The sequence below is a fragment of the Peromyscus californicus genome, unplaced genomic scaffold, assembly GCF_007827085.1.
Source record: "Peromyscus californicus insignis strain IS unplaced genomic scaffold, ASM782708v3 Scaffold_8__1_contigs__length_139910024, whole genome shotgun sequence".
NCBI lineage: Eukaryota > Metazoa > Chordata > Mammalia > Rodentia > Cricetidae > Peromyscus > Peromyscus californicus.
The window spans coordinates 42,337,007-42,351,300 of NW_026294606.1; the positions used below are offsets into that span (position 1 = coordinate 42,337,007).

The 14,294-nt window shown below is 43.6% G+C and overlaps 1 protein-coding gene across 2 annotated transcripts in view; it reads right to left on the bottom strand.

Annotated features, from left to right (window-relative positions):
• The window catches only part of Aoah (acyloxyacyl hydrolase), a 239,786-nt gene that overhangs the window by 201,527 nt on the left and 23,965 nt on the right, over positions 1-14,294 (bottom strand). The window contains exon 1 of one of the 2 annotated variants that reach the window (XM_052729192.1): positions 9,260-10,116. The exons of the other annotated variant lie outside the window; for it this stretch is intronic. Within the exon in view, the coding sequence (XP_052585152.1) occupies positions 9,260-9,386 (127 nt within the window). The 5' untranslated portion in view covers positions 9,387-10,116. Of the gene's footprint in view, positions 1-9,259; positions 10,117-14,294 lie in introns of those variants that run through there. 2 annotated transcript variants of the gene reach the window in all.

Below are 14,294 nucleotides of genomic sequence, written 5' to 3' on the forward strand. Positions count from 1 at the left end.
TTAATATCTTCCCTCAGTTTTGAAGCTGTGTTGGCTTTTATCTTTTTTTCAGGTAGTTTTACAAACTTCCTCTTTCTTCCTCTCCTCTTAGAACACCCATCCCACAGATATTGAGATACTGGACGCTGTAGCACGTGTTCCTGAGGCTTGGATCATTTCCTTCAAGTCTGGCTTTCCTCTAGCTTTGTTTTGGATAATTTCCATTGATCTATGTTCAGGCACATGGATTCTTTCTTCTGTGAACTGAAATCTGCCCAGCCTATCTAGTGAATTATTATTGTTTTTCAAGTCTAGACTTCTCATTTGGCGCCTTATTATCATCTTATGTGTCTGTTCAAAGTCTATTTGCTGAACATTGGCAAAATACTTTCAATGCGATTGTATTTGACGTCGCTGCTGACAACGTCGAAGATAAGGTAATTAGCCTCCAGACCTGTAACCTTCCAATCTCTCCACAGTAATGAACTTCTCTTTTCAGACACAGCCTCTTTTCAGGAGATTTTGCTCATACTTTGATAACTGTAAACCAGTTAGCTTATCAGCAAAAGGCTATGGCATTGGAGCAATTTGTTTTTCTTTCCAACTTTGCAGCATGAAGTTTTTGAGTAAAAGCTTAAATCTAAAAGTTTCCAAGACTGAAAAAAAAAATCCCATAAAACATACAAAAATCTCATCAGTAAAACTCTCATCCAGACAGAAACCATTCTCTGTCTACTGATCTCTGTTACATGTTCATGGCTATTCGTGTCTATTTGGAGAATGAGTTTGGGCATAAGCCAGAGATCCTCTTATGATATTATCACACTATTCAGTTTGGTGGCCTTTCTCCTTTGGAGTATTTCAGTGTTTGTGAGGCCGAATTATAAGGCTTTTGTTCGTGGTGTAGTCCTCTGCGGGAGGGTTGGGATGTTTGATATCACTTCCCTCTTTTTTAACACAATAACAAAAGGATTTGTGTATGTAATTGGGATACTAACCAATTTACTTTGGGTTACTCTATTTTCTGGAGTGGGCCTAAAATAGTCAACAAATCCTTTTAAATGTCGAGTTTTCTCTAGGTGGAGCTGGACAGAAAATAAATCAGCATGTTGCTGACTTCTTCCGCTAAGCAGCGGCCTCTAGTCATTGACAGAAGGCAGTAAGCAAAGGGACCCTGATTCTGCTAATGGGAGGGACTGAATACTGTCAAGAGTCAAAGTGAGGTCCTAAATGAGAGCTCAGCCCTGTGGTGGTTTGAACGAGAATGCTCAGTCTCCTCCTGGAGGCTCATATATTTGAATGTTCGGTAGCAAGGATTAGGGAGTGTGGCTTTGTTAGAGGAGGTGTGTCTCTGGTGGGCTTTGATGTTTCAAAAGCCCTTACCAGACCCAGCAACTCCCTTTCTCTCTGCCTCCAGCTTGCAGATCAGAATATAAGCTGTCAACAACTGCTCCAGCTCCATGACTCCCTGCCTGCTGTCATGGTCCCTGCCATGATGGTCACGATTCACCCTGTGAAACTGTAAGCAAGTCTCCAATTAAATGCTCTCTTTTATAAGTTGTTGTGACCATGATGTCTCTTCACAGCAATAGAACGGTGTCTAAGACAAGACCCATCTGACATCTCAGTTTCAACCTTTTCAGTCCTTAGCAAAGAACCCAATTATATCATGTCTGGACTTCTGATGTACAGAAACTATGAAACAACGAACATGTGTAACTTTGAGCTTATTAGTAGAGAACAATTTATTACACATCTATAGAAAGTCATGCTCCATGCAATCATCTTACTTATTTTTAAATTTTCTTAGTATATATCCACTGGACACAGTATTGTGCTGTATCAGTACATTTTCATACCCCAGCCTGTGTACAGATTCACTTGGGTGAATCAGTTCTCTCTTGGCAGCATGTGGGTCCTGAGGATCATGCAGGCTGCCTCCCCCAGGTCAGGGAGTCTTTTTTAAAACATCTTCTCCCCACCATTTCTGCAGAGTGCCATGGGGAGATTGTCTGTGTTCTCTTTGCAGCTGCCAAGCATGGTTTCCAGCTCTTCTTCACCTTCTTTCCTGTCTCTCTGAAACGCTGCCACTGAGGATCCAGTAAGGACTTTCTGAGGCTCTGTTTTAAGTGTGGCTCTCATTACTTTCTCTCACTGGGATGGGGATAATCCCTAGACTGTGACAATCGCTCCAGGGTAGACTCTAGACTTGGCAAGTTTCCTCTCTTGCTGAGCTACAAAACTACATTTTTAACCATCACTCACCTCTACAGGCAGCTGTTACTCCGACTGTCCAGTTTATTCCCTAGAGATTCGGGATACTGTGTCTGCACGTCATTCACATTTCTCAGGAAACTGTTGTGAAATCTTTTTTTGTAGAGGATCTTTCCTTCAGACCCTCTCAGAATGACACAAGCTGTGCTTTCACAGGTTGTCATTCTGTTTCCTTGGACTCTGCATTGCAACAGGCTTAATCTCAGGACTTTTAGAACACAGTTTCAGTACATTTCTTTCTTGATTCTCAAGTTTGGATAATCACAACCCTTTTGAGAACTTGTGATGTGCCAAGACAGTTCTAAGTCCACCATGGTATCTACATGTTTAACGATACATTACCCTGTGTCATTCTCGTCTTGCTGGGAAGGAAGGTGCAGAGGGTTAAGCAATATCCCCGATGCCTAATGTGTAGAGCGGCAGAGTCAGGGTTGATCCATCTACAAGCCTGGACTTTCTAACGTTTGTTCTTCCTATTGTATCCATGTGAACAGCTAGAAAATTCGGTAAAGTACGAGACAGAAAATACAGACCACAAGTGACCTCACGATTCAGAGAGAACTGTACGAACATTGTAAACTGACATGCCTATATTCAGTCTGTCTAGGAAGATCTAGAGAGAGTGATCGGCACATTATAACTTCTTGGGGATTTCATTTGATACCGTGCAACTTTTTCATTTCTTCCTCTTTCCCACAGAACACTCATAAAAAGGAGAAAAAGTATTATTAACCTTTCCCCTAAAGAATAGCATGCTGCCACCATTTTTTTAAAGCTCTGCTCACTCTGTGACCTTGCCCCAAAGTCACAGACCCTTTTCTTTCTCTGTTATGTCTCTCTGGTTTTTCTTTTCAAGGTTTTGACCCCGGGATACCACAGAAAAAAGAAAGTAAACAGGATGTAGACAACTCAAATGATCAGGAAGCGCCATTTACATAAAGACTGGACTAAATTCAATGATAATTTAAAAGTCAAGACAAAAGGAGAGAAGCATACGCAAGATTACCAAAGTGAGGGATGAGTGCAGAGTGGCACCCCAGGAACCGGGGTGTGATCTAGCTAAACTCTGGGGGTCTGTAAGTCCTTGGACTGCAGGTGAGAGGCAGAACAGCAGGGTGGGGCCACAGGACTGCTGTGAGATCCCCCCCCTCCACCCCCCATGAACTCTACAGCCTCCATGGGCCTTGGCTGCAGTTCAAGCTCTTGAGGGCTAAGGACTGAGCCCACTCCCAAGTCTGAGATCTATGGATGTCAGGATGATTTGGGAACTGAAGCTACTATGAGAAGGAAGAAGAGAATGCAAGATACCCAAAGGAAGCAAGAGGCAAAGAAAGCTCTCTGCTACCCACAGAAATGGCGTCTATAAATTACTGCCCAGTTACAGAGAAAGAGAGACTGAAATCTGTGATATCTTAATTATGACCATGAATTTGCAAGCTTCCCTGCCAGCTCTGTCCAAACCTTTCCTGTTAATGACACTCTTTCCTATTCACACCTTTGTCTCTTGTTCCAACCAGAGTTTCTGAGCACTCTGGGCTGTGCAGAAGGGGAGATGCCTGACTCTGAAGGCATGCTTAATAAAACATGAATGAGAGAATGAATGGGTCTTTAAAACCCTTAAATGACTTCTCTGGTATTAAATAGTACCTTAAAACCCTTGAAACTCAATGAATTAGTTTAAGTGTTAATGAAAAGCATACAGACTATGTTGGCCTGTAAATCATCCTGTACTGAAACTGATGTTTTAGGGAATAGAACCTGGCTTATTACTGATTCCATAACCTCTGGAAAGTCGAGGCACAGTCCAGTGAGCCGTTGTTTAGAGGGCAGACGGGATGGCTAGAGAAGTGTTGATAACAGAGAATTCCCACAGCTAGTTCTCACTCAGGGTGAGGTCAAGACCCATGTTCTCAAGTCTAGTATTCAGTTCCCCGGTCTTAGGCTCCTGGTTGGAAGCTAGGCTGTTTGTTTGGGGGATGTTGCTCTATAGCCCTGCACCTTCTGTGGTGGCTCCTTTTGGAGAGTCTGCTCAGTTGCAACCACGCAACTCCTCGGGAACTGTATCTGTACCTAGGATTTACACTTGCCTCTTATTCAGTGGCGTGATGGCAGCCCAGGTTCTCGCGAGAGCATGAAGCTGTGATTGGCAACAAGAGGGAGGGCCCAGGAATCTGTGAGCTGTACCACCACGCAGACCTGACCTAAAGACAGAGAGCAACGGAACCAGCTCATCTGCAGGACACAATCAGAGAGAGGATGCTCCAGATAGCTGACAGTCACCATTTCGTGATACCTGGCTTGATTTATAGGATCCACCATTTTTCTGACTTTCAGTTCTAAACTTCATTCCTTGGATTATCCTAAGAAAGTTTCCTCTTTTACATGCTCGTCTTAACTCATTCGGATTCCTTTATTCATTTGGGGGCAGTGGGAACTGAAACTAGGGCTCCACACCTGCCAACCATGCGTGCTGCCCTTCAGCTTGTCTCAGGCCCAATTCAATTCCTCGAACTTGCAATCTAAGTAGGCATTACATGCCTGGTTGCCATATGCCATAGGGAATCAGTGTCTGGGAAAGAAGATAAAGGGATACACACACAGAAAATAGAGTGGCACACTGACAATAGCCACTTAGAAATATGGCTATTACTTCTGTTACTCCAGCAGCACAAGAGATTAAAAAAAATAGGGACTTATCAAATCAAAAAGAATTTATTCTAGAGGAGACACAGTTATAAAACTGAAAAAAAACCTCACAGAATAGGAAAAAATATTAGCGAGTCATAGATTTGACATGGGACCTGTATATGAATACACACACACACACACACACACACGTATATTAGAATCTGAAAATGAAAACTCTATTAAAAATCATGACATTTGGAGGTAAATGGATAGAACATATTATACTGACTGGAGTAACTCAGACCCAATAAGAAAAACACTGCGTGCTCTTATTTGTGATTTTTTTAGCTCCAAATCCATAAATGTGAATATCAACCCTAGAATACCACTGGGACTAGGGAAGTGAAAAGGCACCAAGAAGGGAGGAGATGTAGAACGGGGAACAGCAGGACAGAGGGGCCATGAAGGGAGAAATGAGAAAAATGGGGCACTCCAACTGAGGAGGGGAGAGAGGGGATAATAACAGAAGGAGATGGGAGGAAGAACAGATCAAAACACTAAGGATCCTTGAAAAAGACGTAGAGTCGTTCTTTTATGTTTACCTAAAATGACATATGTTACAAATATATGTGTATAGGACACATATTTTTGTAAGTGTTGGGGAGCTGCACAAAAATGACTGCAGAGCAGGAACTTCTGAAGCTCCGTAAGAACAACTGTGATATTTAAACGCTCGTGTTCGTGGAGATGGAGGAACTCAGGCCACGGAACACTATTATGGATAGGAAACAGGAACTACTTCCACTGCAGGGGAGGTGTCTAAGATGCTTGAGTTCCTGTGAAGTTTTTTTTTTTTTAACTTATTTGATTTTAATTAAGGCAAGAACATACTTCCCTGATCAAGGAAGGATGTTGTATTGAGACTGTAGATAATGACTAAGAAAGATGAATTTTTGCTGCGCTGGACTGTGGACATCCAGCTCCTCGTCTCTTGTTCCACAGGTTTCATTGCCCTGGGTTTTTGAGGGGGGAGGGGTCTACTGCAGAGTCTTTGAGATAATGGAATCTCCCACTTTTCACTAGTCATCTTCCAATACAAAAATTTCTAAAATTCTGAAATTTTTTATAATGTATTTATTTTTATTTTATGAGCATTGGTGTTTTGCCTGCATGTGTGTCTGTTTGAGGGTGTCAGGTCCCCTAGAACTGAAATTACATACAGTTGTGAGCCACCATGTAGGTGCTGGGAATAGAACCCGGGTCCTCTGGAAGAGCAGTCAATGCCCTTAATGGCTGAGTCCTCTCTCCAGCACCAAAATATCATCCTGCCTGCCACCTTCTGGGGACTTTGTGGGTAGACAGCCTGTAGGTGCCTGACGCTGATCTGGTTAGCCGTGACTCGTGCTGTGTGACCCTGTGGATCCACCTCCAACACTGCGGTGTACAGGCAGACTGCGTTTTCGTCACACGCAGTGCCTAGTTTATTCTTCAGTGAGAGGGATTCTAATCTTTACCAATCTCTAGACTTTTCTCTAAAACGGGTAGTAACTTCCCGGAAGACAGACACTTTAAACATTCTTGGTATTTATCTTTGCATTCTTGGTTCAGAACCCAGAGCCCACTATTAACTGTTAGCCATTCAGTGACCACGTAAGGAATTAGTGTGTTGAATTGTCTGAAGGGACACTTTCTGCACACGAGTTTAAAGAGATGCATCTATTATTATCAGAAAGTTGTTAGGGTGTTAGCAACAAGTACAGACCCAGCAGAATATTTCCAACATACACCACTTCCTCCATGAAGCCATGAAACTCTCCCTCCAGCCATGGGCTGAGAATGAGTTTACCTCACTACTTCTAAAGACATTTCTCAGATGATGTCCTAGAAGCCAAAGGAGCACAGAATCTACTTTTGGGAATGTGCAATCTCTTCCTTGCTTCTTTGAGTATTGATCTGAGGCATCACAGTGGTCCCAAGTCTCTTGCCTACATCATAGGAAGACACCTCAATGGGAATAATCACTCCCCCCTCCAGGGAGCAGTTCATATCTAGGGGCTGTTTCTGTGGAAACTTGTGCTCCCTCACTGGAATTTTCCAAAGAATACTCCACAATAAACTTCTATGTTTATTTCCTTCAAGGAAGCAGCTTCAAACAGCAAGACACCAGCCAACACGGACCACTTCCAACTCCTGACTGAGTATATAGGGCTTGGTAAATGTTAACCATTTAAACTGATACCTGACACCTACCTTCCTTGTTATCATGACAACAGATGACAAAGTCACCCAGAGAGACTTGCTGGAAGTTCTGAGTTACACAGGGAAATTGAATAGCAGGAGTTTCCAGAATGGAACCCTGAAAGAGTTCTCATGGTTTGGAATTCTTTCTCTGGGATTCATGTGCTGTCATGTAACAAGTCACTCCCTCCTGGGACCACTGAGGGTAGGCTCCAAGGGACTTTCCTGGATGAAGTCTAACCATCCTTCACCCCCAAAGCACTAAATATGTGAGTAAAGCTATCTTAGTTTCCGACCCATCAATCCACCATTTTCATCTACCCATCAACTCAGTCACCCCCACATGCACAGAAAATCACCATCCAGGCTCTGCCCAAATTCCTTACCCACAAAATCATGTGGCAACAAATGATTATTGTTTTCATTTGTTCTGCAACAATAGATATGTAGAGCAAATTCCTGGAATTCTCTTAACACAGCTTCCAACTTGGGGACCAAGCAGGGAAGGAAATGGGAAGCTTGTGTCCATTCTACTGATGTGAAGATCTGGGGATCTCAGAGTAGATTGCTGGCCCAAACCCAGAAAGTCTATTTGTAGCCACCCTGGAAATGGAACTGACTCTCAGGAGCCTTTCCTCAGTGTATTCCATTTGACAGGCTTGCAGATTTGTTGTCAGAACATGAAATGGCAGTAAGTTGTGATTTTTAAAAAACTAAAGACTGAGTGAAGATGACCTGGCACCTCCTGAATCTGGTTCTTTGCGTTTTGTTTTTAAAGGAATATTTGGATGTAGAGATGAGTTCCCTGATGTGCATAACATGATCACGGCTTTGGCAATACATGACTAATTCAGACTTTTTGATACTGCCTCTACACATAATTCATAAATGTCAGAGTTTGTGCCTGAGTTGTCTGTGTGTAGTACTTGGCCATCACACTTATCCCTAGGGTTCTTTTTGTTTAGGATTCCATGTTGAAGTCTGCTTACTGAATAATCGTTTCTTAGTTCTGACTTTATGTGGCTCCATTGCCCATGCTATCTCACTTCCCTCTACTGCTACATGCTCCATATATAATATGAATACAGAAGGTGTTATAGTTAGGGTTTCTATTGCTGTGATGAACCACCATGACCAAAAGTAACTTGGAGAGGAAAGGGTTTATTTCGGTTTATACTTCCAGGTAATATCTCATCTCTGAGGGGAGTGTTGGTAAGAACCCAACAGGAACCTGGACAGGAACTGATACAGAGGCCATGGAAGAGTGCTGTTTACTGGCTTGCTTAGCTTGCTTTCTTATAGAACTCAGGATCACCAGCCCAGGGAAGAAACCACCCACAATGGGTGGGGCTCTCCTCCATCAATCCCTAATTAAGAAAATGCTCTACAGACTTTCCAATCTTATGGAGGCATTTTCTTAATTGAGGCTCCCTTCTCTCAGGTGACTTCAGTTTGTGTCAAGTTGACATAAATCTAGCCAGTACAGAAGTTTTCACCTTATTCCTTATTATCCCCAGAAGACACAAAGCAAATACAAAGAGAAACTGGAAATAAAATGTTCCTATGAAGAAGTCACTAGGCCATATCTCAGTCAGTGTTTAGAGTTTCTGCTGGACCACCACAGTGAGATTCCCTAAAGAATGAAGGAAGCTTAGGGGGCTGAGCCCTCACTGTATACAGATGTCACAGACCTGCATGCGTGATCTTAGTTCTCACAGTTCTATGAAGTACGTATCATTACGTACTAAGAAGGACACAGGGGTAGGGAGAGGGCTAGGTAAGAGCCAGCAACAGAACAGCAAGAGGAGGAGGAAGAGGAGGATGACAACCTAATCCAGATGTCTGAGGTCAGAGCCATGGAGAGAACTGAGAATTTCACACTATTAGAGAAGCTGATCCCCCCAAAAAACTGTCCAATAACTGAAGAGGACTTTTGTTTGTTCATTTTTTGAGACAGGGTCTCAATATGTAGCCCAGGCTAGCCTCTATCTGGTGATCCTCCTACCTCTTTCTCTTGAGTACTAGGAATACAGATAAGTATGTGCCATCCCATCTAACTTTGAGGTTGAGGGATTATTGTGCAAGCAAAGTATCAGATTTTATTGTTATGAACACATGGAAAAAATTAATATGTACTTACCTGCACAGTTGTGGCCATTGGAGTTGCTGGCACCTGACTGGTCCTCATAGGGTACAGAAGCCAATGAGTGAGAGAGCAGAAGAAGAAACAAAGGGGTAGCCTTGAGGACTTTCCAAGGGGACTTCATCCTGAGATGTGTACCAGGAGCCACCGTCTTGGTCCAAAAGATCACTCTACTTCTCAATCCTCCTTGGCCTCTCTATAGTTACCACACCCCAAAAGCAGACTGCCATAAACACACTTTGCAGCAAGTGTGATGCAATCACGTGTGCATGGAGAACTGGCTATTTTGAGACCTCTGAGAGAGGCTCAGACATCCAGGTCTGGGAAGAGCTGGAGAAGTCCTTGGTGGGCAGTCCCTCTGAGCAAAGACTTCAGGGAAAAGAAACGCCCAAGTTGCAAAGTAACAGCAACAGCACTTCCGGCCTCTGGCTGAAGTCACTGGCCATAAACCACATGAACCTTGAGGTTTGCCCGAAGCACTCTGTCGAGTTGGAGGAGAGAGGTCCTTCCTCTTTTGTTCTTGTAAAACAAAGCTAAACGACAACTAAAACCAAAGAAGAAAACATCACGCCACCTGTACACAGTCCTTCAACAATCTGAGTGGCAGCACCCACATAGCGAAGAAGTTATAGTTGTAATGTAGAATAATTGTAGTTATAATGTGTAATGCAGAATTACATTTAAACTTATTTCACTTTCTTTTAAATGGCTGTATATGCGAGGATGGACTCCTTGTTTTGACAGAGCACTTTCTGGTTGAGTGGTGACTTTTCTGAAGCAAAGAGAGACTCTTCCTTGCAGGGCCCAGCTTTCTTAAAGCCTCCCATTTGGTATGCAGAAAACAATGGCTGTCAGCAGGCCTAGATCTTAAATCTAATAAGAAAAAAGATGTGAGTTAGCTACCTATCATTTACTTGCCTGGGCAGGCAGCATCATTTTCCCTCAGCATTTCAAGATGGGTTTGTTTCCCACCTGTAGGGAATTTGTTCACTTTTGAGAGACTGATTTTTCTGCTTTGATGGTGAGAATTTGGCACCGTTTTTCTGGGGAAAGCAATCTGGAAATGGGGACTTGGAAATAAAAGATGCGTAATCTGAATGCCTTGGCAATTGTTTCTTAAATAGATTACACCAAAGTTGTTTGTAACATTCAGACAAGCTCAGAGGCTAAATTACCTAAGTCCAGATAAGAATGAAAGGTCATGTGACTCTCCCTTCCTGCTTTGGCTCCAAGAAGAACTTATTACAGATTTAGAACTATGAAAGTTAGTTAAATTGGTTAGCATTTTTAATCTAGTAGCATTTTAAAAAATTTCATATATGTATTCAGTGTATCTTGATCATACCCACCCTCAATCCCCTACTCCACACGCACTCTCCCTGGACACACCCTCACATGTCCCCTTCTCACTTTTGTGTCCTCTTCAGAGGACAATTCGTGCTGCCTGCTGAATGCTAACTTGACCTTGTGCAGATCTTTTGCTTGGCCAAGGTGCTGCCGCTTTTGGTTCCTGACCTTGTGGTCAAGGGAAGCTTTAGACAGTGATGGAGTGACTGAAGAACAAGGGCTCATGCTTGACTGTCGTGTCTACCTTTACGTGAGGAATGTATTAGGCAAGTGAGTCGACTTTCTTCCTCCAGTTTTCTCGGTTACCGTGGGTAATGGTAGTATTCAGGTGACATAGAACCCAAACACCATGCCAGGCAAGAAGTAAATGCATAGTAAACTAAAGCTCTGGCTATTACCCCAGTGAAGGTGCAACCAAATCTGTGGCCCAGGAGGGCAGACTTTACTGAACATTTTTTTTTTTTTCTGGGCCAGTGAAACCTCAAGAGTCCATGATCAAGTCTGTCTGACCCAGAGACTGAAGAAATGTTTCAGAAGAGCATTTGGGATCCTCAAGGTGGTCTCGATGTACAGCCGCAAGCATGCACAGAAAACCTCAGGTTTTTCTATGTGTGATCCAGTGAGCTCCACCCACAACCATCCCAGGAGTTAGAAGCTTTGAAAACATCTGGTGCACTCAGGCTTTGGGTTGGCCCACTAAGTGACCCTGATTTAGTTCTACCCTCTCACTGGTGACATGCCTCTGCTAGAAAAGGAGTTAAGATGGTTTCCTTCCCAGGGGGTATGGAAGGGTAGATCCTACTATAAAGCAGGCATTCAATAAACGGCAGTGCTCTTCACATTGGACAGCTGATTTCTTAGTGGGCAATGCCAAAGGAACATGGAAATGGGTGAGCGATGCAGCCAGCTGATGCTAGAAACAACATGTACATGCACACACCACCACTAGCCAAACCTCAGTGGTCCCCACCGCAGAAATGGGGGCTCTCAGACTGAGAGTGTCCTTTCCCATCAGGGCTCCCTTTGTTCATCAGGTATTGAAATCAAATGACCTGTATTTCTGATCAGCCTGGTGAGAAGCCACCTGTGGTGTGACGTCCCTAGAGAACTCCTGCTGTCAGACGCTCCAGTTTTGATTTTCTCAAAATCTGTTCTTGAGAATGAGATTCCTTCCCTGCAGCCCTTTGTTTCTCTGCTCGGAGAGCTCAGATGCAAACCTCAGTCTTTCTCTCTGCAGCAGGAGGCTGGGGATTTGTGATCCTGAAAACTGCACCCTACGCATGTGTTAGAGAGATGACGAGGTGCCCAGGCTTTGTGTGAAAGTGTGTGGATATCAATGAGTGGCTGAGTTTCCTGTTTGGAAAAGAGCAAGAGAGAGCTAAGAGAGTCTGGCAGAAGCAAGTACAGAGGTGGGCAAGCCATGCAAACACAGGCCTCAGGGAGTCACAGGAGGACGTCAGATTCTCGTGTGTGACAGACCAAGGCTAGGTGGGTTTAAACCATCTTTACCTGTCTCTCAGAGTTATAAAGGTAAGTTTGAATGCTCATAACTAAATAAAAAATACAGCTTCACTAAGAATGTAGTTCATTCAGTTCACCTTAGATAAAGAAATCCAGAGGCCATCCTACTACCCTAGGACTGGCTTTCCTCCTCAGGAGTAGCTCACAGCTTTAAATGACTGCTAACACCCAAGCCACCATGTGTATGCTGCAGGGCACCAGAAAAAGGAAGCAGAGCAAAGAGCAAACACACATGTTCTCTTAGGAGAAAAATCTCCTCCAACATTTCTGCTTGCATTTCATTGGCTACACCTAGTTGCAAAGGGTGCTGGGAAACAGAATCACATGATCACTCACAACTGCCAGAGAAGTGGGCATGAGGAGTCTATAGTCTGTGGGCAATGTGGTCAGCAAAACATCAGGCTTTGAAAAATATGGTATTGGTACTTAACTGCATGATATAAACCATATGTAAGTGTATGTGGAATTTTCTCTGAATTATAATTTTTATTATCTTTTATTACAAGTTTTAGGAAGGTGCATACTTTTGCCTATTTTTCATTTTTTTTTTTTTGATGGGCAGATAGAGATGCTCCCTAGAAGCATTTTAACCCATATCCTAGGTTATTCACAGAAATGAAGCTGTCAAAAGCCCAGCTGAGGCTCAGCTGTTGAGGCTCACCAGGGTGGGGCAAGTGTGTAAGTAGACTCCTGTCTTACTGGGGGTTTGCAACTACATTTCAACAAAATAAACCTACGGATTAGCTACATACTTCCTTACGATATCATCACAGAGGAAGCTGGAAACGAAGGATAACCAGAGTGCTGGAAAATGCTTTGTGTTTCAGGTAGATGACACAGAACCCTGCCGTTGTGTGGGGTCCTTAAGTTCCTTGGTCAAAGCAGTGATGGTCAAGAGGGCTGTGGTATCATCCGGCATCTAGATAACAGAGACATGTCTGGACTCCAGTGGACGCTGACTGCTTCACTGCATCTGCCCAATACTCACGTGAGCTTGGACCAGTGGGTCACAGTCTGTGATCCTCAAAAGGCATTACAAGTCCTTGTGACTGGAGTTAGAGAAGAGACACGGTAAGAGAGTCACAAAACTGCTTTGCATGGTGGGTAGCAGAGAGCAGGTGGTCAACATGCAGAAATCAAGCCCTCCTCTGAGCATCTTCCCAGTATTTCCACTGGGAGGAAAAGTTGGAGGAAGCAAGGGTAGGGATGATACATTCACAGATTTGGGGAAGTCAATATCCAGTACAAAGATCTCCCCATATGACCTTCTGCTGAGATAAATACAGCCTTAGAGAGACAGAAAGCCACAGGAACACAACAAAAATGGAAAAGAGTAAAAGAAAAAATGAGCATCTCAGCCTAAAGGACATGTCACACCACTCTGTTATTTAAGACCTCAAAGCTCCCTGGTGCCCATCACATCAAGAGTAAGACTTAGATCGTCTCACAGATCTGTGTCATCTGGAGCCTGTTTCTGTCTCCCCTTGTGTTTCTAATCACAGTCCTCTTGTGCATTGCATTCTGATCATACTGAATTGTGTTTGATGCCCCAAGATATGACCAAATAGCCATGCTCTGCTTCCTTTGCATGTGCCACTGCTCGCCTCTAATAGCCTTCTCCTCGTCTTGCAGCCTGCCCCTTCCCCTTCAAGGTCACTCTTCTTAGAAGGGCTCCCTGTCCATTGTCGAGCATACTTTGCTCCAGTGTGGGTGTTCCCCAGACACGTTGGCATCACTGTACTTCTGTGTGTCCCAGTGGCTGTGGGTTCCTGCACAAGTATTTGGCACCATCACGGCAGAGCATAGACTGTATGTACTCCAGGCAGATACCCAGGAAATATTAGTGGGAAAAGTGAGTGAAACAGAGCAAAATAAAAAATATATATTAGGTATTGCAGTGTGCAAAGAAGGGAAATATTTTTTTAGGTGTTGTTATTAGGAGTATTACATAACAGAAAAGCATTTGAGGCAGTAAACTTGGGCCTCAGTACTAAAGCTTAGTGTCAATGTTGAGAAAAAAAGTCGGCATTCGAGGCAGTAAGGGCTAAAGTATGAAGAGGGGGCTCCAGAGGCAGTCCCAGGACTGTGCAGAAAGAAAAGAGGAAGCCAGAGGGCAGCGCCTCCAGGGTATAAAGTCCAGAGTTACGTAATTTCCTCCAGGTCT